At 57.4% G+C, this 26,607-nt stretch overlaps 1 protein-coding gene across 1 annotated transcript in view; it reads left to right on the top strand.

The window, feature by feature from the left end:
* The window catches only part of LOC133357747 (transforming growth factor-beta-induced protein ig-h3-like), a 289,818-nt gene that overhangs the window by 208,810 nt on the left and 54,401 nt on the right, over positions 1-26,607 (top strand). The window contains exon 17 of the mRNA XM_061575849.1: positions 7,911-7,995. Coding sequence (XP_061431833.1) covers positions 7,911-7,995 — 85 coding nt within the window. The remainder of the gene's footprint in view (positions 1-7,910; positions 7,996-26,607) is intronic.

The following is a 26,607-nucleotide window of genomic DNA, read 5'->3' as shown; positions in this document are numbered from 1 at the left end:
AATTTCATTTTAAAGCCTTTCACGGCCAATGCCACGATTCGCAATTCGTTACATTTGAGTTAGATCGCGTGGGTGTAATGTAACAAAAAATGAAAATAAAATTAAAACCAGCGTTCGCCACTGCAAGGCCCGCAGGCCACTGGGCTGTTCCCTGGTGGCCTTTTGTGCGGCTACCTGACAATACACGCAGCGTCCATCATCATCATCACCATCATCACCATCATCATCATCACCATCATCATCACCATCATCACCATCATCACCATCATCATCACCATCATCTCCTTCATCATCACCATCATCATCACCATCATCATCACCATCATCACCATTATCATCACCATCATCATCGCCATCATCACCATCATCATCACCATCATCATCACCATCATCACTATCATCATCATCATCACCATCATAATCACCATCATCACCATCATCATCACCATCATCATCACCATCATCACCATCATTCTCACCATCATCATCATCACCATCATAATCATCACCATCATCACCATCATCATCATCACCATCATCACCATCATCATCACCACCATCATCGCCATCATCATCACCATCGTCGTTCTGGTGTCCAAACCCCCAATGGTGTCAAACGGTGTGGCTGCAACTCGTGCTGACTGTTGTCTTGTCGGCATAAGTGCTCCCCCCCCCACCACCCCCTCTTTCGTGAAAATTTGTGAGGTTCGTTCACGGAGACTCACACGGACTGCGTTGATGGCTTGAGCCTGGTCACTGATGACTCACACAGAGACCCATAGACTCACACAGAGACCCATAGACTCACACAGAGACCCATAGACTCACACAGAGACCCATAGACTCACACAGAGACCCATAGACTCACACAGAAACACATAGACTCACACAGAGACACATAGATTCACACAGAGACCCATAGACTCACACAGAGACCCATAGACTCACACAGAGACCCATAGACTCACACATAGACCCATAGACTCACGCAGAGACCCATACACTCACGCAGAGACCCATAGACTCACACAGAGACCCATAGACTCACACAGAGACCCATAGACTCACACAGAGACCCATAGACTCACGCAGAGACCCATACACTCACACAGAGACCCATAGACTCACACAGAGACCCATAGACTCACACAGAGACCCATAGACTCACGTAGAGACACATAGACTCGCGTAAAGACCCCATAGACTCACACAGAGACCCATAGACTCACACAGAGACCCATAGACTCACGTAGAGACCCATACACTCACGCAGAGACCCATAGACTCACACAGAGACCCATAGACTCACACAGAGACCCATAGACTCACACAGAGACCCATAGACTCACGCAGAGACCCATAGACTCACGCAGAGACCCATACACTCACACAGAGACCCATAGACTCACACAGAGACCCATAGACTCACACAGAGAGACATAGACTCACACAGAGACACATAGACTCACACAGAGACGCATAGACTCACACAGGGACCCATAGATTCACACAGAGACCCATAGACTCACACAGGGACCCATAGACTCACACAGAGACCCATAGACTCACACAGAGACCCGTAGACTCACAGCAGAGACCCGATAGACTCACGCAGAGACCATAGACTCACACAGAGACCCATAGACTCACACAGAGACCCATAGACTCACACAGAGACCCATAGACTCACACAGAGACCCATAGACTCACACAGAGACCCATAGACTCACACAGAGACCCATAGACTCACACAGAGACCCATAGACTCACACAGGGACCCATAGACTCAAGCAGAGACCCATAGACTCACACAGAGGACCCATAGACTCACACAGAGACCCATAGACCTCACACAGAGACCCATATACTCACACAGAGACCCATAGAACTCACACAGAGACCCATAGACTCACACAGAGACCCATAGACTCACAGCAGAGACCCATAGACTCACCAGAGACCATAGACTCACACAGAGACCCATAGACTCACACAGAGACCCATAGACTCACACAGAGACCCATAGACTCACACAGAGACCCATAGACTCACACAGAGACCCATAGACTCACACAGAGACCCATAGACTCACACAGAGACCCATAGACTCACACAGAGACCCATAGACTCACACAGGGACCCATAGACTCACACAGAGACCCATAGACTCACACAGAGACCCATAGACTCACACATAGACCCATAGACTCACGCAGAGACCCATACACTCACGCAGAGACCCATAGACTCACACAGAGACCCATAGACTCACACAGAGACCCATAGACTCCCACAGAGACCATAGACTCACGCAGAGACCCATACACTCACACAGAGACCCATAGACTCACACAGAGACCCATAGACTCACACAGAGACCGATACACTCACGCAGAGACCCATAAACTCACACAGAGACCCATAGACTCACACATGGACCCATAGACTCACGCAGAGACCCATAGACTCACACAGAGACCCATAGACTCACACAGAGACCCCATAGACCTCACACCAAGAGACCATAGACTCACACAGGGACCCATAGACTCACACAGAGACCCGTAGACTCACTCAGAGACCCATACACTCACGCAGAGACCCATAGACTCACACAGAGACCCATAGACTCACACAGGGACCCATAGACTCACACAGAGACACCTAGACTCACGCAGAGACCCATACACTCACGCAGAGACCCATAGACTCACACAGAGACGCATAGACTCACACAGAGACCCATAGACTCACACAGAGACCCATAGACTCACACAGAGACCCATAGACTAACACAGGGACCCATAGACTCACACAGAGACCCATAGACTCACACAGAGACCCATAGACTCACACAGAGACCCATAGACTCACACAGAGACCGATACACTCACGCAGAGACCCATAGACTCAAACAGAGACCCATAGACTCACACAGGGACCCATAGACTCACGCAGAGACCCATAGACTCACACAGAGACCCATAGACTCACACAGAGACCCATAGACTCACACAGAGACCCATAGACTCACACAGAGACCCATAGACTCACACAGAGACCCATAGACTCACACAGAGACCCATAGACTCACACAGAGACCCATAGACTCACACAGAGACCCATAGACTCACACAAAGACCCATAGACTCACACAGAGACCCATATATTGTTGTCCTTCCCCCGCATCTCCGATTAACACGGTTGTCTACGTACGCTGCGAAAGAAGTTCAACATACAACGTAATGCAAAAAAAGTTGGTTTTTGAGTCAAACCCCGGCCCTAAATGGTGGCGGCAGTTCATGGTATTGCAGTGGGGCTGGTGGTGAATTTTGACCCCGTCACTGCGTGCCCCCGTCACTGCGTTTCCTTGTGAAATCTGGATTCATCACGACACCACCCATGCACCCAGGGGCACTGCCACACCCGTCGCACCACATTGGACCACAATGCACCACTTCTGAAAGTGCAACGGTAGCAACTCCTCCGGTCGCGATGACGCCCTCGATGTTGATTTCGTTAAAATCACGCGACGGGAATTTCTTTTCTCGTCGCGAGGCAGAGAGAGAGAGAGAGACGCCCTTCGCTGGCCTTCTTTGGTGTTGTTTACGTGTACATAAAGGATTTTGAAAAGAGATGCCAATCCGTGGAAAATCTTTGCCGAGCCGATCGCTGTCGCCAGATCCGGGGGCATTGGCTCAGTCGCTGGGAAAAGAGGCGAGAAGCAAACGCCTTAAAATCACGATCTCCCCCTTCAACGTTGATCTCGGCGCAGCGTAACGCAGCGAGGTGCAAGGCACCTTGCTACCTCCTGGGAGCGTGCATTCCGAATTCCATGAAAACACTTTTGGACCGCGCGTTGTTTCGTCCTCGCCAAACAACGAAAAATTTGTCATAAAGCTCGTTTCAAATTCAACGGTCTGCGGGCGGCGCAGAGGTTAGAAACGCTGAGCTTTGCTTGCTTGCTTGTTGTTGTTTTTCGAGCCAATACCTTCTGTTTAATGAGGGTCCCTGCCGCCAACGTTTTCACAGTCGGGGGCGGTGGAGGTGGCGATGTTGTTCCGCGTTCATCCATAAATGAGCGACGATTTGCGGGTGATTTTTCAGCGTTAGGATGTTCGGCCAATAAGCAGCTTGAAAAAAACTGCTTGAGATCTTGAGTTTGGATCCAGGCAGATGCCTGCGATCAAAACCGTGTTCTCAAGTGTCGTGAGTTGATTGTCTCGGCCCGGTCACCATTGACCGCATGAAGAAAGAAAGAAACATACAAATATAGAAAGACATAAAATTTGCCTCTGCACTTTAATGGGCTAAATTCCAGCTCTGGGAATTGAAAAAAGATAATATCGGTGGATTCTGTCGTGCGATTTAAACGCGACTCGAAGAATAGGTCTCAGAGGTAGCTCTGTCGTATCCGCTTCCGTGGGTTCGTTCTTTAACACAAAGGAGTGGTGGGGGGGGGGGGTGGTGGTTTGGCGCAGCCTCCAGCGATAAAATCCAAAGGGATCCCCTGTCGTCTCGTGTCTGCCGAAGAAACTGCAATAACTTTTTGGGGCAAGAGGCAGAAAAGAGAGCAGGGAAGCGTCATTTGTTTCTTTATTTCTTTCTTTAAAAGCTCGCGTGAAAATTCACGCTCGAATGCTACGCAAAAAAAAATGGCCTGCCGTGACGTAGACAAAGTAGGACTTCGGGTCGAGAGTTCAATGCCGGGTGCTTCTCATTGCACGGTGCCCTACGCGTAACTTGAGCAGTGGCCGATATGTGAGGTGCGAGCACTACGGCTAAGACGCATTAGTCCCCCGGCATTCTCCAACCGTCCCTTCGCCGGGTAAAAAAGCAGCGCCCGGAGGCCCAAAAATAAAAAAGAACAACGCTTCATGCGTACACACCGCTGGCACCGACAAGCCGGACGCCGTGGCAACCCCCCCCCCCTAAAAAATAAACCGCGCTCTTCGGGACCTCCAGGAAACAAAGTATAACCCGGTCTCCGAAAATAACGCAAAGTCTTTGCGGTGTTGGCGGGGGGAGGCAGGAGAACAAAGCTCCACTTTCATGGAAATTAAATGTCGCTCCAAGTGACGTCGCGGTTCGTTCAGAATCAGATTCTTTATTTTTATTCCAGGATATTTAATTGTGCTGGAGGAATCCGATGAGCCATCAAGCTCTTTTTTTACCGATGTCCAGTCAGTTGGGGTGTAGAGCAGAGGTCGCAATCGGGTACCCGATACCCGTACGCTACCCGATAGCCGGCTACCCGTACCCGGCCGGGTACGGGTAGCCGTTTGCGACCCTGGTGCGGCCGGGTACGGGTACGGGTAGGCCGTGAGTCACTGGTGAGTAACCGTTTGTCACTCATTTCCCAAAGTCTTGTCTCTTCTCACAATTCAAGTTGCTAGAATCAGCACCTGCAACATGGCTTCATCCCAGAGGTCGCAATCAGGGACCCGATACCCGTACCCTACCCGTACCCGGCCGGGTACAGGTAGGGTACGGGTACGGCCGGGTACAGGTACGGGTACCCGTTTGCGACCCTGGTGCGGCCGGGTACGGGTAAGGAATCAAAACCCGTTTGTGACCTCTGGTGTAGAGAGAAGCCCGGCTTGATGGGTAGCGTGTCGCGTTTATTAAAATAAAAGAAAAAAAGAAAATTTTTTTTTTTAAACCACGTAGCCCCCAGCCGGTTCCCCGAGGTAGCGCTCGCTGATATCAATTAATGGGTGCGTAGATTTATTCTTATTATGATGTACTCCTTTGAGAAGATAAGGATAGTGTCTCGTAAGAATCCCCCCTGTGTTCATGTTAACCCATTGCTCATAATAAAGTTTTTTGGGGTTATATTGCGTTAGTATAAATGTGCCGTAACCCTCCACCACCCGACACAGCCAATAGGTCTTGACTTAAAGCTTTCGTGACTGCAGGAATACACATTCTATGGGTCTTTCGGTAAAGCCACGTAGATAGAAAACTAAAAAAATAGAGACGTTTCGATCGCAACACAAGAGACGATGGCTTGTGATGCGATCGAAATGTCGTGATATTTTTCTTATTATTATTTTATCTACGTGGCTTTACCGAAAGACCCATAGAATACAGCCAATAAGGTTTGTCACGTAAACTGAACGCGCCAATTAGTGTACTGCTTCAGCCCACCGGTGTGTTGGAGAGTAAATCCTACAATTGTACATTGTAAATGTTGCGTATTTTAGTAACTAATTGGCTCGTTTTGTTTACGCGACGAACCTTGCTGGCTGCGTCGGGTGGTGGAGGGTTCACGACACGTTTATGCTTACGCAATATAACCCAAAAAACTTTTATCATGAATAATATTGGTCGCTGAAGCCTACATGTTGAACTAACCCGTTACTCTTTGCATTTATTTCTTCACTGACTAGGCAAACTTAACACTTTACAATGTCGATTTAAATCTTTCGTGACTGCAGGGATTCATCTTCTTGGTTCTTTCGGTAAAGTCACGTAGAATGGAAATAATATTATATTATTATATTATTATGTTATATTTTTATAATTTTATTATTTCCATTCTACGTGACTTTACCGAAAGAACCAAGAAGACTATACAGTGTGTGTGTGTGTTCGTGAGAGAGCGACTTTAACATCTGTTACCGTAAACACACACCGGCCACCGATTTGAATGTCCTACGCTCGGAGCGCGTGCCATTCTCCTCTCCATCAATCTCCATTAAAAATGTAACACTCCTAAGCAATGAAAGTGAAGCCATTTCAATGTTCCATCTCCTTTATTAGTATCGGTAATATGCGACCGACGTGGAATACCACTGGCTCATTATAAATATGAACTGCATTTCGATGTAAAGCTTCTTTCGTGACTGCAGGGATTCATCTTCTTGGTTCTTTCGGTTAAGTCACGTAGAAGGGAAGTAATGAAATAATAAAAATTAAACATAATAAAATAATTCTCACGACGTTTCGTCCGTCGAGGCAACAGAGTCTGTCGCCTCGACGGACCTGGTTTTCACAAACGTCGTGAGAATAATTTTATTGTTTTATTTTTATTATTTTATTACTTCCCTTCTACGTGACTTAACCGAAAGAACCAAGAAGAAGAACTGCATTGTTTATGATACGGATGGGGGGGCCGTTGCAGCTACTTTTGTGTTGATTATTTTTTTTACAGATACATATTTTAAAAAATTTACCAACCACAGATTCGCCAACTCGTAATAATAACAAACGAGCATCTTTATAGAAGCATCCCGCTTTGAATGTTTTGCCAACTCCTTTGTTTTGCCATTACTGTGATTTATTAATTCGCTCATTTCCCCCGGGAGAGTGTCGCTGAGTCTCAAGGGTCTTTTTCAGGAGGGTCCTGCCAAGTTTTTTTTTTTTGCGGTGGGGGGGGCAAGATGATAACTACCTCCCCTGGTATGCAGGAGGTCATGGGGTTGATCCTGACCCCCGATGCCTGCTGTATATTTGGACCTTGCTTGCCTCTTCCCGTGGCCGCGTGGATTTGTCTCCGGGTCCTCCGGTTTTCCCCCCTCACATTTACAATCGACGTCGCGCGTTTGGAGGAGTTGGCGGCCGTACATCTCCACACGATGACGATAAGCCACTTCGTTGAGCTATCGTTCGTGGCCGCGGCGCTTCTGAAAAAGAGCTACGTGGCTCAATGGGCCTGCACTTGCCGGAGGGAAAAACCGGAGGCCCTGGATACAAATCCATCCGAGCACGGCGAGAGAGACACGCAAACTCCAAATACACATGTGTCAGGGTCGGGATGGAACCCACGACCTCCCGCATACCAGGCGAGGTAGCTAACATCTCTGCACCGCCAGATGTTCAATAGTTTTTTTTGCCATCGCCGCCATCGAATGCGCGGAGCCAACGGCGATCGCCGCCCGTCTCTCCGTGTCTGTCGATGAGCAAAGAAGCTGGAGGCCAAGGAAGACGGATCCGCTGTGATCGAGACCGAGGGAGACATCACCGAGGCCATCATCGACCAGATAATACGGGGTGAGTTGGACGCTGCTGCCCCATTACAGACCCCTCCCTCCCCTCCCTCCCTCCCCCTCTCTTGTCGTGATCCCCTTGCACAGGCGGGCGGCTACCTGCAGCTCTGGAGCCGCATGCGTCTCTTTGGCTGCCCCCCCCCCTTGTGTCTCTTTGACTGCCCCCCCCTTGTGTCTCTTTGGCTGCCCCCCCCCTTGTGTCTCTTTAGCTGCCCCCCCTTGTGTCTCTTTGGCTGCCCCCCCTTGTGACTCTTTGGCTGCCCCCCCCCTTGTGTCTCTTTAGCTGCCCCCCCTTGTGACTCTTTGGCTGCCCCCCCTTGTGTCTCTTTGGCTGCCCCTCCCTCGTGTCTCTTTGGCTGCCCCCCCTTGTGTCTCTTTGGCTGCCCCCCCTTGTGTCTCTTTGGCTGTCCCCCCCTTGTGTCTCTTTGGCTGCCCCCCCTTGTGTCTCTTTGGCTGCCCCCCCCTCGTGTCTCTTTGGCTGACCCCCCTTGTGTCTCTTTGGCTGCCCCCCCTTGTGTCTCTTTGGCTGCCCCCCCTTGTGTCTCTTTGGCTGTCCCCCCCTTGTGTCTCTTTGGCTGCCCCCCCTTGTGTCTCTTTGGCTGCCCCCCCTTGTGACTCTTTGACTGCCCCCCCTTGTGACTCTTTGACTGCCCCCCCCTTGTGTCTCTTTGGCTGCCCCCCCCTTGTGTCTCTTTAGCTGCCCCCCCTCGTGTCTCTTTGGCTGCCCCCCCTTGTGTCTCTTTAGCTGCCCCCCCCTTGTGTCTCTTTGGCTGCCCCCCCCTTGTGTCTCTTTAGCTGCCCCCCCTTGTGTCTCTATAGCTGCCCCCCCTTGTGTCTCTTTGGCTGCCCCCCTTGTGTCTCTTTAGCTGCCCCCCCTCGTGTCTCTTTGGCTGCCCCCCCTTGTGTCTCTTTAGCTGCCCCCCTTGTGTCTCTTTGGCTGCCCCCCCTTGTGTCTCTTTAGCTGCCCCCCCTCGTGTCTCTTTGGCTGCCCCCCCTTGTGTCTCTTTAGCTGCCCCCCCTTGTGTCTCTTTAGCTGCCCCCCCTTGTGTCTATTTAGCTGCCCCCCCTTGTGTCTCTTTGGCTGCCCCCCCTTGTGTCTCTTTAGCTGCCCCCCCTCGTGTCTCTTTGGCTGCCCCCCCTTGTGTCTCTTTAGCTGCCCCCCCTCGTGTCTCTTTGGCTGCCCCCCCTTGTGTCTCTTTAGCTGCCCCCCCTTGTGACTCTTTGGCTGCCCCCCCCTTGTGTCTCTTTGGCTGCCCCCCCCCCCTTGTGTCTCTTTGGCTGCCCCCCCCCTTGTGACTCTTTGGCTGCCCCCCCCCTTGTGTCTCTTTGGCTTCCCCCCCCCTTGTGTCTCTTTGGCTGCCCCCCCCCTTGTGACTCTTTGGCTGCCCCCCCTTGTGTCTCTTTGGCTGCCCCCCCCTTGTGTCTCTTTGGCTGCCCCCCCCCTTGTGACTCTTTGGCTGCCCCCCCTTGTGACTCTTTGGCTGCCCCCCCCTTGTGTCTCTTTGGCTGCCCCCCCTCTTGTGTCTCTTTGGCTGCCCCCCCCCTTGTGTCTCTTTGGCTGCCCCCCCCTTGTGACTCTTTGGCTGCCCCCCCCTTGTGACTCTTTGGCTGCCCCCCCTTGTGTCTCTTTGGCTGCCCCCCCCTTGTGTCTCTTTGGCTGCCCCCCCCTTGTGTCTCTTTGGCTGCCCCCCCCCCTTGTGTCTCTTTGGCTGCCCCCCCCTTGTGTCTCTTTGGCTGCCCCCCCTTGTGTCTCTTTGGCTGCCCCCCCCCCCTTGTGTCTCTTTGGCTGCCCCCCCTTGTGTCTCTTTGGCTGCCCCCCCCCCTTGTGTCTCTTTGGCTGCCCCCCCCTTGTGTCTCTTTGGCTGCCCCCCCCTTGTGTCTCTTTGGCTGCCCCCCCCCTTGTGTCTCTTTGGCTGCCCCCCCTTGTGACTCTTTGGCTGCCCCCCCTTGTGTCTCTTTGGCTGCCCCCCCCTTGTGTCTCTTTGGCTGCCCCCCCTTGTGTCTCTTTGGCTGCCCCCCCCCTTGTGTCTCTTTGGCTGCCCCCCCCCTTGTGTCTCTTTGGCTGCCCCCCCCTTGTGTCTCTTTGGCTGCCCCCCCCCTTGTGACTCTTTGGCTGCCCCCCCTTGTGTCTCTTTGGCTGCCCCCCCCCCTTGTGTCTCTTTGGCTGCCCCCCCCTTGTGTCTCTTTGGCTGCCCCCCCTTGTGTCTCTTTGGCTGCCCCCCCCCCTTGTGTCTCTTTGGCTGCCCCCCCTCCTTGTGACTCTTTGGCTGCCCCCCCCCCTTGTGGCTCTTTGGCTGCCCCCCCCCTGGTGACTCTTTGGCTGCCCCCCCCCTTGTGTCTCTTTGGCTGCCCCCCCCTTGTGTCTCTTTGGCTGCCCCCCCCCCTTGTGACTCTTTGGCTGCCCCCCCCCCTTGTGACTCTTTGGCTGCCCCCCCCCTTTGACTCTTTGGCTGCCCCCCCCCTTGTGTCTCTTTGGCTGCCCCCCCCCCTTGTGTCTCTTTGGCTGCCCCCCCCCTTGTGTCTCTTTGGCTGCCCCCCCCCCTTGTGTCTCTTTGGCTGCCCCCCCTTGTGTCTCTTTGGCTGCCCCCCCCCCTTGTGTCTCTTTGGCTGCCCCCCCCTTGTGTCTCTTTGGCTGCCCCCCTTGTGTCTCTTTGGCTGCCCCCCCCCCTTGTGTCTCTTTGGCTGCCCCCCCTTGTGTCTCTTTGGCTGCCCCCCCCCTTGTGTCTCTTTGGCTGCCCCCCCTTGTGTCTCTTTGGCTGCCCCCCCCCCTTGTGACTCTTTGGCTGCCCCCCCCTTGTGTCTCTTTGGCTGCCCCCCCTTGTGTCTCTTTGGCTGCCCCCCCTTGTGTCTCTTTGGCTGCCCCCCTTGTGTCTCTTTGGCTGCCCCCCCTTGTGTCTCTTTGGCTGCCCCCCCCCCCTTGTGTCTCTTTGGCTGCCCCCCCTTGTGACTCTTTGGCTGCCCCCTCCTTGTGTCTCTTTGGCTGCCCCCCCCCTTGTGTCTCTTTGGCTGCCCCCCCTTGTGTCTCTTTGGCTGCCCCCCCCTTGTGTCTCTTTGGCTGCCCCCCCCCTTGTGTCTCTTTGGCTGCCCCCCCTTGTGTCTCTTTGGCTGCCCCCCCCCTTGTGACTCTTTGGCTGCCCCCTCATTGTGTCTCTTTGGCTGCCCCCCCCCTTGTGTCTCTTTGGCTGCCCGCCCTTGTGTCTCTTTGGCTGCCCCCCCCCCCTTGTGTCTCTTTGGCTGCCCCCCCCTTGTGTCTCTTTGGCTGCCCCCCCTTGTGTCTCTTTGGCTGCCCCCCCCTTGTGACTCTTTGGCTGCCCCCCCCTTGTGTCTCTTTGGCTGCCCCCCCTTGTGTCTCTTTGGCTGCCCCCCCCCCCCTTGTGACTCTTTGGCTGCCCCCCCTTGTGTCTCTTTGGCTGCCCCCCCTTGTGTCTCTTTGCCTGCCCCCCCCCCCTTGTGACTCTTTGGCTGCCCCCCCTTGTGACTCTTTGGTTGCCCCCCCCCCTTGTGTCTCTTTGGCTGCCCCCCCCTTGTGACTCTTTGGCTGCCCCCCCTTGTGACTCTTTGGCTGCCCCCCCCCCTTGTGACTCTTTGGCTGCCCCCCCCTTGTGTCTCTTTGGCTGCCCCCCCCCTTGTGTCTCTTTGGCTGCCCCCCCTTGTGACTCTTTGGCTGCCCCCTCCTTGTGTCTCTTTGGCTGCCCCCCCCCTTGTGTCTCTTTGGCTGCCCCCCCTTGTGTCTCTTTGGCTGCCCCCCCCCTTGTGTCTCTTTGGCTGCCCCCCCCTTGTGTCTCTTTGGCTGCCCCCCTTGTGTCTCTTTGGCTGCCCCCCCCTTGTGACTCTTTGGCTGCCCCCCCCTTGTGTCTCTTTGGCTGCCCCCCCTTGTGTCTCTTTGGCTGCCCCCCCTTGTGTCTCTTTGGCTGCCCCCCCCCTTGTGACTCTTTGGCTGCCCCCCCCCTTGTGTCTCTTTGGCTGCCCCCCCTTGTGTCTCTTTGGCTGCCCCCCCCCTTGTGACTCTTTGGCTGCCCCCCCTTGTGTCTCTTTGGCTGCCCCCCCTTGTGTCTCTTTGGCTGCCCCCCCCCCCTTGTGACTCTTTGGCTGCCCCCCCCCCTTGTGACTCTTTGGCTGCCCCCCCCCCTTGTGACTCTTTGGCTGCCCCCCCCCCCTTGTGACTCTTTGGCTGCCCCCCCCCTTGTGTCTCTTTGGCTGCCCCCCCCTTGTGTCTCTTTGGCTGCCCCCCCCCCTTGTGACTCTTTGGCTGCCCCCCCCCTTGTGACTCTTTGGCTGCCCCCCCCCCTTGTGACTCTTTGGCTGCCCCCCCCCCTTGTGTCTCTATGCCCCCCCCCCCTTGTGTCTCTTTGGCTGCCCCCCCCCTTGTGTCTCTTTGGCTGCCCCCCCCCCTTGTGTCTCTTTGGCTGCCCCCCCTTGTGTCTCTTTGGCTGCCCCCCCCCTTGTGTCTCTTTGGCTGCCCCCCCCTTGTGTCTCTTTGGCTGCCCCCCCTTGTGTTTCTTTGGCTGCCCCCCCCCCCTTGTGTCTCTTTGGCTGCCCCCCCTTGTGTCTCTTTGGCTGCCCCCCCCTTGTGTCTCTTTGGCTGCCCCCCCTTGTGTCTCTTTGGCTGCCTCCCCCCCTTGTGACTCTTTGGCTGCCCCCCCTTGTGTCTCTTGGCTCCCCCCCCTTGTGTCTCTTTGGCTGCCCCCCCTTGTGTCTCTTTGGCTGCCCCCCTTGTGTCTCTTTGGCTGCCCCCCCTTGTGTCTCTTTGGCTGCCCCCCCCCTTGTGTCTCTTTGGCTGCCCCCCCTTGTGACTCTTTGGCTGCCCCCTCATTGTGTCTCTTTGGCTGCCCCCTCCCCCTTGTGTCTCTTTGGCTGCCCCCCCTTGTGTCTCTTTGGCTGCCCCCCCCCTTGTGTCTCTTTGGCTGCCCCCCCCTTGTGTCTCTTTGGCTGCCCCCCCTTGTGTCTCTTTGGCTGCCCCCCCCCTTGTGACTCTTTGGCTGCCCCCTCATTGTGTCTCTTTGGCTGCCCCCCCCCTTGTGTCTCTTTGGCTGCCCCCCCTTGTGTCTCTTTGGCTGCCCCCCCCCCTTGTGTCTCTTTGGCTGCCCCCCCCTTGTGTCTCTTTGGCTGCCCCCCCTTGTGTCTCTTTGGCTGCCCCCCCCTTGTGACTCTTTGGCTGCCCCCCCCCTTGTGTCTCTTTGGCTGCCCCCCCTTGTGTCTCTTTGGCTGCCCCCCCCCTTGTGACTCTTTGGCTGCCCCCCCTTGTGTCTCTTTGGCTGCCCCCCTTTGTGTCTCTTTGCCTGCCCCCCCCCCTTGTGACTCTTTGGCTGCCCCCCCTTGTGACTCTTTGGTTGCCCCCCCCCTTGTGTCTCTTTGGCTGCCCCCCCCCCTTGTGACTCTTTGGCTGCCCCCCCTTGTGACTCTTTGGCTGCCCCCCCCCCTTGTGACTCTTTGGCTGCCCCCCCCTTGTGTCTCTTTGGCTGCCCCCCCCCTTGTGTCTCTTTGGCTGCCCCCCCTTGTGACTCTTTGGCTGCCCCCTCCTTGTGTCTCTTTGGCTGCCCCCCCTTGTGTCTCTTTGGCTGCCCCCCCTTGTGTCTCTTTGGCTGCCCCCCCCCTTGTGACTCTTTGGCTGCCCCCCCCCTTGTGTCTCTTTGGCTGCCCCCCCTTGTGTCTCTTTGGCTGCCCCCCCCCTTGTGACTCTTTGGCTGCCCCCCCTTGTGTCTCTTTGGCTGCCCCCCCTTGTGTCTCTTTGGCTGCCCCCCCCCCCTTGTGACTCTTTGGCTGCCCCCCCTTGTGTCTCTTTGGCTGCCCCCCCCCCTTGTGACTCTTTGGCTGCCCCCCCCCCCCCTTGTGACTCTTTGGCTGCCCCCCCCCTTGTGTCTCTTTGGCTGCCCCCCCCTTGTGACTCTTTGGCTGCCCCCCCCCCTTGTGACTCTTTGGCTGCCCCCCCCCTTGTGACTCTTTGGCTGCCCCCCCCCCTTTTGGCTCTTTGGCTGCCCCCCCCCCTTGTGTCTCTGTGGCCGCCCCCCCCCCTTGTGTCTCTTTGGCTGCCCCCCCCCTTGTGTCTCTTTGGCTGCCCCCCCCCTTGTGTCTCTTTGGCTGCCCCCCCTTGTGTCTCTTTGGCTGCCCCCCCCCCTTGTGTCTCTTTGGCTGCCCCCCCCCTTGTGTCTCTTTGGCTGCCCCCCCTTGTGTTTCTTTGGCTGCCCCCCCCCCTTGTGTCTCTTTGGCTGCCCCCCCTTGTGTCTCTTTGGCTGCCCCCCCCCTTGTGTCTCTTTGGCTGCCCCCCCTTGTGTCTCTTTGGCTGCCCCCCCCCCTTGTGACTCTTTGGCTGCCCCCCCCTTGTGTCTCTTTGGCTGCCCCCCCTTGTGTCTCTTTGGCTGCCCCCCCTTGTGTCTCTTTGGCTGCCCCCCTTGTGTCTCTTTGGCTGCCCCCCCTTGTGTCTCTTTGGCTGCCCCCCCCCCCTTGTGTCTCTTTGGCTGCCCCCCCTTGTGACTCTTTGGCTGCCCCCTCATTGTGTCTCTTTGGCTGCCCCCCCCCTTGTGTCTCTTTGGCTCCCCCCCCTTGTGTCTCTTTGGCTGCCCCCCCCCTTGTGTCTCTTTGGCTGCCCCCCCCTTGTGTCTCTTTGGCTGCCCCCCCTTGTGTCTCTTTGGCTGCCCCCCCCCTTGTGACTCTTTGGCTGCCCCCTCATTGTGTCTCTTTGGCTGCCCCCCCCCTTGTGTCTCTTTGGCTGCCCCCCCTTGTGTCTCTTTGGCTGCCCCCCCCCCTTGTGTCTCTTTGGCTGCCCCCCCCTTGTGTCTCTTTGGCTGCCCCCCCTTGTGTCTCTTTGGCTGCCCCCCCCTTGTGACTCTTTGGCTGCCCCCCCCCTTGTGTCTCTTTGGCTGCCCCCCCTTGTGTCTCTTTGGCTGCCCCCCCCCTTGTGACTCTTTGGCTGCCCCCCCTTGTGTCTCTTTGGCTGCCCCCCTTTGTGTCTCTTTGCCTGCCCCCCCCCCCCTTGTGTCTCTTTGGCTGCCCCCCCCTTGTGTCTCTTTGGCTGCCCCCCCCCTTGTGTCTCTTTGGCTGCCCCCCCCCCTTGTGACTCTTTGGCTGCCCCCCCCTTGTGACTCTTTGGCTGCCCCCCCCCCTTGTGACTCTTTGGCTGCCCCCCCCTTGTGTCTCTTTGGCTGCCCCCCCCCTTGTGTCTCTTTGGCTGCCCCCCCTTGTGTCTCTTTGGCTGCCCCCCCCTTGTGTCTCTTTGGCTGCCCCCCCCCTTGTGACTCTTTGGCTGCCCCCCCTTGTGTCTCTTTGGCTGCCCCCCCCCTTGTGTCTCTTTGGCTGCCCCCCCCCTTGTGTCTCTTTGGCTGCCCCCCCTTGTGTCTCTTTGGCTGCCCCCCCCCCTTGTGTCTCTTTGGCTGCCCCCCCTCCTTGTGACTCTTTGGCTGCCCCCCCCCCTTGTGACTCTTTGGCTGCCCCCCCCCTTGTGACTCTTTGGCTGCCCCCCCCCTTGTGTCTCTTTGGCTGCCCCCCCCCTTGTGTCTCTTTGGCTGCCCCCCCTTGTGTCTCTTTGGCTGCCCCCCCCCTTGTGACTCTTTGGCTGCCCCCCCTTGTGTCTCTTTGGCTGCCCCCCCTTGTGTCTCTTTGGCTGCCCCCCCCCCTTTTTGACTCTTTGGCTGCCCCCCCTTGTGACTCTTTGGTTGCCCCCCCCCTTGTGTCTCTTTGGCTGCCCCCCCCCTTGTGACTCTTTGGCTGCCCCCCCCTTGTGTCTCTTTGGCTGCCCCCCCCCCCTTGTGACTCTTTGGCTGCCCCCCCCCTTGTGTCTCTTTGGCTGCCCCCCCTTGTGTCTCTTTGGCTGCCCCCCCCCTTGTGTCTCTTTGGCTGCCCCCCCCTTGTGTCTCTTTGGCTGCCCCCCTTGTGTCTCTTTGGCTGCCCCCCCCCCCCTTGTGTCTCTTTGGCTGCCCCCCCTTGTGTCTCTTTGGCTGCCCCCCCCCTTGTGTCTCTTTGGCTGCCCCCCCTTGTGTCTCTTTGGCTGCCCCCCCCCTTGTGACTCTTTGGCTGCCCCCCCCTTGTGTCTCTTTGGCTGCCCCCCCTTGTGTCTCTTTGGCTGCCCCCCCTTGTGTCTCTTTGGCTGCCCCCCTTGTGTCTCTTTGGCTGCCCCCCCTTGTGTCTCTTTGGCTGCCCCCCCCCCTTGTGTCTCTTTGGCTGCCCCCCTTGTGACTCTTTGGCTGCCCCCTCATTGTGTCTCTTTGGCTGCCCCCCCCCTTGTGTCTCTTTGGCTGCCCCCCCTTGTGTCTCTTTGGCTGCCCCCCCCCCCCTTGTGTCTCTTTGGCTGCCCCCCCCTTGTGTCTCTTTGGCTGCCCCCCCTTGTGTCTCTTGGCTGCCCCCCCCCCATGTGACTCTTTGGCTGCCCCCCCTTGTGACTCTTTGGTTGCCCCCCCCCTTGTGTCTCTTTGGCTGCCCCCCCCCTTGTGACTCTTTGGCTGCCCCCCCTTGTGACTCTTTGGCTGCCCCCCCCCCCTTGTGACTCTTTGGCTGCCCCCCCCTTGTGTCTCTTTGGCTGCCCCCCCCTTGTGTCTCTTTGGCTGCCCCCCCTTGTGACTCTTTGGCTGCCCCCTCCTTGTGTCTCTTTGGCTGCCCCCCCCCTTGTGTCTCTTTGGCTGCCCCCCCTTGTGTCTCTTTGGCTGCCCCCCCCCCTTGTGTCTCTTTGGCTGCCCCCCTCTTGTGTCTCTTTGGCTGCCCCCCTTGTGTCTCTTTGGCTGCCCCCCCCCTTGTGACTCTTTGGCTGCCCCCCCCTTGTGTCTCTTTGGCTGCCCCCCCCCTTGTGTCTCTTTGGCTGCCCCCCCCTTGTGTCTCTTTGGCTGCCCCCCCTTGTGTCTTCTTTGGCTGCCCCCCCCTTGTGTTCTCTTTGGCTGCCCCCCCCTTGTGACTCTTTGGCTGCCCCCCCTTGTGTCTCTTTGGCTGCCCCCCCCTTGTGTCTCTTTGGCTGCCCCCCCTTGTGTCTCTTTGGCTGCCCCCCCCTTGTGTCTCTTTGCTGCCCCCCCCCTTGTGTCTCTTTGGCTGCCCCCCCTTGTGACCTCTTTGGCTGCCCCCCCCTTGTGTCTCTTTGGCTGCCCCCCCTTGTGTCTCTTTGGCTGCCCCCCCCTTGTGTCTCTTTGGCTGCCCCCCCCTTGTGTCTCTTTGGCTGCCCCCCCCCTTGTGTCTCTTGGGCTGCCCCCCCCTTTGTGGTACTCTTTGGCTGCCCCCCCTTGTGTCTCTTTGGCTGCCCCCCCCTTGTGTCTCTTTGGCTGCCCCCCCCTTGTGTCTCTTTGGCTGCCCCCCCCCCTTGTGTCTCTTTGGCTGCCCCCCCCCCTTGTGACTCTTTGGCTGCCCCCCCCCCCTTGTGACTCTTTGGCTGCCCCCCCCCTTGTGTCTCTTTGGCTGCCCCCCCCTTGTGTCTCTTTGGCTGCCCCCCCCCCTTGTGACTCTTTGGCTGCCCCCCCCCCCTTGTGACTCTTTGGCTGCCCCCCCCCCCTTGTGACTCTTTGGCTGCCCCCCCCCCTTGTGTCTCTTTGGCTGCCCCCCCCTTGTGTCTCTTTGGCTGCCCCCCCCTTGTGTCTCTTTGGCTGCCCCCCCCTTGTGTCTCTTTGGCTGCCCCCCCTTGTGTCTCTTTGGCTGCCCCCCCCCTTGTGTCTCTTTGGCTGCCCCCCCCCCTTGTGTCTCTTTGGCTGCCCCCCCCTTGTGTCTCTTTGGCTGCCCCCCCCTTGTGTCTCTTTGGCTGCCCCCCCCCTTGTGTCTCTTTGGCTGCCCCCCCTTGTGTCTCTTTGGCTGCCCCCCCCCTTGTGTCTCTTTGGCTGCCCCCCCTTGTGTCTCTTTGGCTGCCCCCCCCCTTGTGACTCTTTGGCTGCCCCCCCCCCCCTTGTGTCTCTTTGGCTGCCCCCCCTTGTGTCTCTTTGGCTGCCCCCCCTTGTGTCTCTTTGGCTGCCCCCCTTGTGTCTCTTTGGCTGCCCCCCCTTGTGTCTCTTTGGCTGCCCCCCCCCCTTGTGTCTCTTTGGCTGCCCCCCCTTGTGACTCTTTGGCTGCCCCCCTCATTGTGTCTCTTTGGCTGCCCCCCCCCCTTGTGTCTCTTTGGCTGCCCCCCCTTGTGTCTCTTTGGCTGCCCCCCCCCCTTGTGTCTCTTTGGCTGCCCCCCCCTTGTGTCTCTTTGGCTGCCCCCCCTTGTGTCTCTTTGGCTGCCCCCCCCTTGTGACTCTTTGGCTGCCCCCCCCTTGTGTCTCTTTGGCTGCCCCCCCTTGTGTCTCTTTGGCTGCCCCCCCCCCTTGTGACTCTTTGGCTGCCCCCCCTTGTGTCTCTTTGGCTGCCCCCCCTTGTGTCTCTTTGGCTGCCCCCCCCCCTTGTGACTCTTTGGCTGCCCCCCCTTGTGACTCTTTGGTTGCCCCCCCCCTTGTGTCTCTTTGGCTGCCCCCCCCCTTGTGACTCTTTGGCTGCCCCCCCTTGTGCCTCTTTGGCTGCCCCCCCCCCCTTGTGGCTCTTTGGCTGCCCCCCCCCTTGTGTCTCTTTGGCTGCCCCCCCCCCTTGTGTCTCTTTGGCTGCCCCCCCTTGTGACTCTTTGGCTGCCCCCTCCTTGTGTCTCTTTGGCTGCCCCCCCCCTTGTGTCTCTTTGGCTGCCTCCCCTTGTGTCTCTTTGGCTGCCCCCCCCCCCTTGTGTCTCTTTGGCTGCCCCCCCCTTGTGTCTCTTTGGCTGCCCCCCCTTGTGTCTCTTTGGCTGCCCCCCCCCCTTGTGACTCTTTGGCTGCCCCCCCCCTTGTGTCTCTTTGGCTGCCCCCCTTGTGTCTCTTTGGCTGCCCCCCCCCTTGTGACTCTTTGGCTGCCCCCCCTTGTGTCTCTTTGGCTGCCCCCCCTTGTGTTTCTTTGGCTGCCCCCCCCCTTGTGACTCTTTGGCTGCCCCCCCTTGTGACTCTTTGGTTGCCCCCCCCTTGTGTCTCTTTGGCTGCCCCCCCCCCCCCCCTTGTGACTCTTTGGCTGCCTCCCCCTTGTGACTCTTTGGCTGCCCCCCCCCTTGTGACTCTTTGGCTGCCCCCCCCTTGTGTCTCTTTGGTTGCCCCCCCCCTTGTGTCTCTTTGGCTGCCCCCTCCCTTGTGTCTCTTTGGCTGCCCCCCCCCCTTGTGTCTCTTTGGCTGTCCCCCCTTGTGTCTCTTTGGCTGCCCCCCCCCCTTGTGTTTCTTTGGCTGCCCCCCCTTGTGTCTCTTTGGCTGCCCCCCCTTGTGTCTCTTTGGCTGCCCCCCCCCCCTTGTGACTCTTTGGCTGCCCCCCCTTGTGACTCTTTGGCTGCCACCCCCTTGTGTCTCTTTGGCTGCCCCCCCTTGTGTCTCTTTGGCTGCCCCTCCTTGGCTGATCTTTGGCTGCCCCCCCCTTGTGTCTCTTTGGCTGCCCCCCCCCCTTGTGTCTCTTTGGCTGCCCCCCCCTTGTGTCTCTTTGGCTGCGTACGGTCAAACTGCGACGCGGCTCTCGAAATATTTTCTTTGGTCGAAGGCAAAAAAACAATGGGTTGGCCCCTCTTCTTTGAAACGATGGCGACCCCCTGCCCAAGTTGAACCCATCCGTGCGGCAAGGGTCGGACGCCTTGCAGGACAGACCACGGAGCTGCGCGAGCCCCCCTCTCGCCGCCGAATCGAAAAGGAACTGTCTCAAGAAAACGAGGGCGCTCATTAAATGTGAAATACAACCGTCGCAACGTACGCGCGCACACACACACACCACACGCCGCACACACACACACACCGCACGTGCGCACGGCACCGCAAGAAAAAATCCGGCCATGCTAACTCGAGTCGTTTGGCTGTTACAGTCATTAAAATACAACAGCAAAAAAAACCAATGGAACGCATTGAAGTAATTGAAGTGCTCCATGAGGTTATTTTTTTTTTCCCAGCGCAGCGCACGTGCCTTGAAAAGTCACGTACGATGCGCTGTAGCGGCCAGCGAGGCTTTTTACCCCCACACTATCGCAGCGGCTCTGCTGCAGAGGTCGCAAATGGGTTTTGATTCCTTACCCGTACCCGGCCGCACCCGTACTCGGGTACGGGTAGGATGCGGGTATCGGGTACCCGATTGCGACCTCTGGGATGAAGCCATGTTGCAGGCGCGGGTGGGTTGATTCTAGGAACTTGAATTGTGAGAAGAGTCAAGACGTTGGGAAATGAGTGACAAACGGTTACTCACCAGTGACTCACGGCCTACCCGTACCCGTACCCGGCCGGGTATCGGGTAGGGTACGGATATCGGGTACCCGGTTGCGACCTCTGCTCTGCTGGAAACCACGGCACGGCGTTATCACCGGTTCGGCTTGCACATCCGTGTCGCCGAACGGTGTTCGATGCACGCACACGGTGTGCGTGACGATGACGGCGAGCGTCACGTGCGTGCGGTTGTAACAGTCGGCGAGGGTGTTCATTTTTCTAATACCCCCTCGCTCTCTTGCACATCCGTGGCACTTCACGTCTTTAGGGTGACATACGCACCCGAGTATGCGACGGTGCGTCCCTGCGTGCGTGCGCCACGTTCGTTCGGCTGTCCTACTGCCGCCTCTTTCGGCGAACCCGGAACCCGTTTGCGCCGAGAACCCGCCGGCAGCTGCTCACACGTGCCGGTGCAGGGGGACGGGGGGGGGGAGGCATTTTGCAAGCGATGAAATCCGAGCCGAGGCCTTGATTGCCGGGGACAGCGCAGGCCGGCCATCGAGCCCGGGGATACGTTTCACATCGGCACTCGCCGCGTCGTTTCGTGTGCCTCTGAGCAGCTTTCCCTAACACCCCCCCCCTCCCCCCCCCGGAATGAAACATCGCTTGACCCGTGAGAATTCTAAAATGTGGGGGGTGAATGGCCAATCACAATGCAGGGAAAGTTTTGCTTGGGTCTTCTGAACTGACAACTCTGCTACGGACAAGTCGTGGCGTGACCTTTTGGCTACCTAACCCTAACCGCCGCAGTGCCCTGCCGATCTTGTACATATGTCTGCGTGTTGAACTTCTTCCGCACCGTACGTAGCCAAGCGCACTAATCGGGAGGTCAATACCACCGATCTCGTCAAGGAGCGTAAACCACCGTCGTCACGCGAACTCCGGTCGTCATCCTCGCAGCAGCAGCAGCGGCAGCGGAGGCTTTCGGCTCAGCCGTCAAACAAAGATGCACTTCCGTGGCCGTCTGAAACGCTCCCTTCCTTCCGACATTAGGAAGCCACTGGACCTATGCACTTTTAAATCATCTCGATTTAAAAACTCGGTTTCTTTTCAGAACCGCTTTTTGTGTTCAGCTTGTTGTCCTCCCGCTCCTCCGATCAGCGGCACGGCCGGCTACGTGCGGTGCGAAAGAAGTTGTACACGTGTAGTGGGCTCCACGGAGGCAGACACTTGCACTTTGGAGGCAACACGTTTATTACACGCCCCAACAGGGTAGCTACGTAAACCACGTAAACACTCGAGATGACTAACGAGGCGGTAACTGGTCAATCTTGATTTGGTCAGTGAAGCACTGCCTGACCCACGATGTCGAATGTGACGGCCGAAACCCGAAGAGCTTAGCACGGCGGCTTGATTCCAGAAGACAGCCAAGAACGCTCCCGGGACTGCCTATTTTATCCTCCCGAGCGCGGCCTCACTCCGCCCTAGGCCACACCCTCTTCGAGATCTTTCCAGAAGGTTCTGGGACTTTACATCACCAATCCCTTTAGTCCCCTACTGCCCCCCCCCCGCCCTTATCCTATGCAGGTCACGTGCCCCTCTTGGGTTCACCTCGACAAGTCACGTGTGCCATGGGTACTCTGGTGACGTAGAGAGGCTCTAAGACGCACAGTTATACTCGTCTCTGAGTAGCAGGCGCAACGCCATAGTGACTCAATATACGTCACTACACATCAAGTTCAAGTTCATGTATTAGGTGTAGCCCTGTGAGCCATTCGGCTCTTGAATCGGGTGCAACCGCAACAAACAGAAAACAAAAACAAAAACATGAACAGGAAAACATCTTAAAGTGACTATGTTCAAACAGAAAATCCAAGAAAAGACAGCAACATATTGCAGAAAAAGCACCGTACACCAACGCTGTGTGCAAAAATCCCAGTGGGATGCAAGTCAAACAACAACAACAACCACAAGACAACTTAGATTAAGGCCATCAGTCTAACTCTGTACTACGACAAACAAACATGGCCAAACCAATACACTTTTCGAAATCACCAAAATAACATGATGAGCGAGTGGTGGATTTTAGTGAACGCGTGCGATCAGGGACACATGCACTAGGCGGTTCATTACCAGGGTTCATTCCCCGCCATTTGTTATGCAGTCTATTCTTAGTCTTAAGCCTCACCTTACCATATTAATAAAAAGGGTGCCGTTCCTGGCCCTTCCCCCCCTCCCTCAACCATTATATATACGGAGTGGTATCTCTTGTAATCTCTCATTTACTTGATACAGCTGTCGGGCTGTGACGGTTCCACCTGAAGACGGAAGCTTGTGTTGCCTCCGAAACGTCGTGATTTTTTATTTTTATTTTACTTTTATTAATTTAAATTTTAATTTTTTACCTACGTGACTTTACCGAAAAAAACCTAAGAATATTCATTCCCCGTCTCTGGCATGTCCTCTTATCTGGAGCCGAGTGCACTTATTGCCCTGTCTCGCCGCACATCCCTCCGGATGCCTTCGCCTGCACGGACACGCGGGGAAATCCAACGGGGTGTCCCAGACGTCTCCGTGTCTGTCCGATATCGACAGCACAATGTCTCGCTGATCCCCCCCCATGCCCTCCCACCGCCGAGCGCAAACACGCCACTCACCGTGTCGGCCTCTTAAAAGCGCGTGCTTTACGATGACGGGGCAATGTCAGTGACGCAATGCGAAGTGGTAGAACTTTCAATTTGCCAAGCGCCGTTTGCGCGTGTTAGTGGATTTGGTTTGCGCTTGCTACACCCGACCGCCAAATGTAGGTCCCTTGGTGTTCATTCGTCAAGCATTCTCTCTGCCTGCAAGCGAACCGCCGATGAATGCGCGCAATCTCGTTGCACCTCGAGAGCTAAGCGAGCTTTGAGCCCGGATAGTGTTTTTGCTTGGGTGCAGTGTCAACGATTCGGAGACAGACTCTTCCTGAGTTCAACACAACTTCCACGCTTTTCGTCCGCGCACTCCCCACGGTAGCTCAGCTGAGCCTGGACACAACACTGGCCGTCTAACGGTCGACGGCGCTGACCTAGAAAGCCAACCACGATCTCCCGTAAGCGCACACATCTAGCCGAGAGCGGTTCACGCGAACGCCGTCGCAAGAGGTCACGCGTGTTTTGACGCCAACGCTCCTTTCCGTCGGCTGCGCGCGCCTGAAAGAAATCGGGTTCCCAAATTTTTGCCCAAATTCTTGAAATGTGCACCGGCAAAATTGCTGATTTTTTTTGGGAATATCGCAGGGCAGTCGACGCTCCCCGACTGGCAGCAGATCAATGTCTCCCCCCCCCCCCCACTCACTCCTGCACACGACGAGACTCATCCCCTGCCTCCTGACGTCTCTCTGCGGTCACACACAACAACAGCAACAACAACAACAACAATGCACACGCTCGAAAAGCTTCTCTCTGCCTCTCCGCGTCTTCCTTTCTCTGTCCGTGCATCCGCCCGTCCGTCCGTCTGTCTCTCTCCCTCTCACTCCTCTCTCATCCTCTGCGCGACCTTGCCCAGGCGATCGGGGGGGTCGGAGTGGGAAAGACAGCGGCATGATAAACGCTCCCCGCGCCGCTTTGATAAACTGGCAGTGGCATGCCGGGTGATCGCTGCCTTTCCGTGTCCTCACCGCTTGCCACGGGAGCCGATGATACCCTTACTGAGCGAGACCCCCCCCCGCCCCGCATGCCCATGGTTAAAGTGGTGCTGAGATGTTAACTACCTCGCCTGGTCTACAGGAGGTCGTGGGTTTGATCCCGACCCTGATTCCTGCTCTATATTTGGAGTTTGCGTGTCTCTCTCTCCCCGTGGTGAGATGTTAACTACCTCGCCTGGTATACAGGAGGTCGTGGGTTCGATCCCGATTCTGACGACGCCTGCTGTATATTTGCAGTTTGCATTTCTCTCTCTCCCCGTGGTGAGATGTTAACTACCTCGCCTGGTATACAGGAGGTCGTGGGTTCGATCCTGACCCTGACGATGCTTGCTGTATATTTGGAGTTTGCGTGTCTCTCTCTCTCAGTGGTGAGATGTTAACTACCTCGCCTGGTATACAGGAGGTCGTGGGTTCGATCCTGACCCTGACGATGCTTGCTGTATATTTGGAGTTTGCGTGTCTCTCTCTCTCAGTGGTGAGATGTTAACTACCTCGCCTGATATACAGGAGGTTGTGGGTTCGATCCTGACCCTGGCGATGCCTGCTGTATATTTGGAGTTTGCGTGTTGTCTCTCTCTCTCAGTGGTGAGATGTTAACTACCTCGCCTGATATACAGGAGGTTGTGGGTTTGATCCCGACCCTGATGCCTGCTGTATATTTGGAGTTTGCGTGTCTCTCTCTCCTCGTGGTGAGATGTTGACTACCTCGCCTGGTCTACAGGAGGTTGTGGGTTTGATCCCGACCCTGATGCCTGCTGCTGTATATTTGGAGTTTGCGTGTCTCTCTCTCCTCGTGGTGAGATGTTGACTACCTCGCCTGGTCTACAGGAGGTTGTGGGTTTGATCCCGACCCTGACGATGCCTGCTGTATATTTGGAGTTTGCGCGTCTCTCTCTCTCCCCTTGTTCGCGTGGATTTTTCATCCGTTTTGTTTTTTGCCCCTCCGCATTTAGAATCGACGTCACACGTTCTGAATTATTTGGCTGCTCTAAATGTCCACATGGTGGTGATAAACCGATTCGTTGAGCGATCATTGGTGATGGCCAGGTCACTTCTCGGGAAAAAAAAGAGCTATATAGTAGCTCAGTGGGGCCTTACCCGGTAAAATAAAAAAAAATTAACATAGTTTACAAATATATATATCATTTGAATAAAGGCAGTGGCGTTATGGCCGATATTCAATAGCTCTCTGTCTAAATGAAGTGCTCTCGTCTCCGCACGCGTGCTAAGCGTACAAATGCGCGGCGTCTTCATAACGCACGTGACGTGACATTGCACGGCTCTGTGTGTCTTACTGCCGTTCGCGGAGGGAGGGAGGGAGGGGGCGAGGGAGGGGGCGAGGGAGGAGGGGGCGAGGGAGGGAGGGGGCGAGGGAGGGAGGGGGCGAGGGGGCGAGAGAGGGAGGGGGCGAGGGAGGAGAGGGGGCGAGGGGGCGAGGGAGGGAGGGGGCGAGGGAGGAGAGGGGGCGAGGGAGGGAGGGGCGAGGGAGGGAGTGGGGCGAGGGGCGAGAGAGGTCGGGGGCGAGGGAGAGAGGGGGCGAGGGGGCGAGGGAGGGAGGGGGCGAGGGGAGGAGGAGAGGGGGCGAGGGAGGGAGGGGGCGAGGGGGCGAGAGAGGGAGGGGGCGAGGGAGGAGAGGGGGCGAGGGAGGAGAGGGGGCGAGGGGGCGGGGAGGGAGGGGGCGGGGAGAGAGGGGGGCGAGGGGCGAGAGAGGGAGGGGGCGAGGGAGGAGAGGGGGCGAGGGAGGGAGGGGCGAGGGAGGCGAGGGAGGGAGGGGGAGAGCGAGAGAGGGGGGGGCAAGGGAGAGGGCGAGAGGGAGGGAGGAGGGGGGGAGGGGGCGAGGGAGGGGGCGAGGGAGAGGGAGCGAGGGAGGGGGAGGGGAGGAGGCGAGGGAGGAGAGGGAGGAGGCGAGGGAGGAGACGAGGGAGGGAGGGGGAGGGAGGGGGCGAGGAGGGGGAGGGAGGGGCGAGGAGAGAGGGAGGGGGCGAGGGAGGGGCGAGGGAGGGGCGAGGAGGGGCGAGGGAGGGGGGGGGAGGGAGGGGGCGAGGGAGGGGGGAGGGAGGGCGAGGGAGGGGCGAGGGAGGGAGGGGGGAGGGAGGGGGGCGAGGGAGAGAGGGAGGGGGCGAGGGAGGGGGGAGGGAGGGGCGAGGGAGGGGGCGAGGGAGGGAGGGGGGAGGGAGGGGGGCGAGGAGAGAGGGGAGGGGGCGGCGAGGGAGGGGGGAGGAGGGAGGGGCGAGGGAGGGGGGGCGAGGGAGGGAGGGGGGAGGGAGGGGCGAGGGAGGAGAGGGAGGGGGGAGGGAGGGGGCGAGGGAGGAAGGGACGGAGGGAGAGAGGGGGCAAGGGGGCAATGGATGCGGGAGATGCCGTTTCGCTCGCACTGTGCTCACCCTCACCTCGTCTAACCTCACCTCGTCTAATCTCACCTCGACTAACCTCACCTTGCTCCCCCGTCCCGCGTCCTGCAGTCCTGCCCTGTGACGGTGATTCACTTGCCTTAAATTAACAACGAAAGGCGACGTTTCAGGCGATGGTCCCAATGGGCGTTCTTCACCGATGTGCTCACGCAGAGACCGGTAGACTCACACAGAGACCCACAGACTCACACAGAGACCCACAGACTCACACAGAGACCCACAGGCTCACGCAGAGACCGGTAGACTCACACAGAGACCCACAGGCTCACGCAGAGACACATAGACTCACACAGAGACCTATAGACTCACACAGAGGACCCGTAGACTTATGCAGAGACCCATAGACTCACACAGAGACCCACAGACTCACACAGAGACCCACAGACTCACACAGAGACCCACAGACTCACACA

The sequence above is a fragment of the Lethenteron reissneri genome, chromosome 59, assembly GCF_015708825.2.
Source record: "Lethenteron reissneri isolate LAM-NWPU_2019-01 chromosome 59, ASM1570882v1, whole genome shotgun sequence".
NCBI lineage: Eukaryota > Metazoa > Chordata > Hyperoartia > Petromyzontiformes > Petromyzontidae > Lethenteron > Lethenteron reissneri.
Note: the sequence above shows the minus strand (reverse complement) of the source record. Positions and strands in the feature narration are given on the sequence as shown.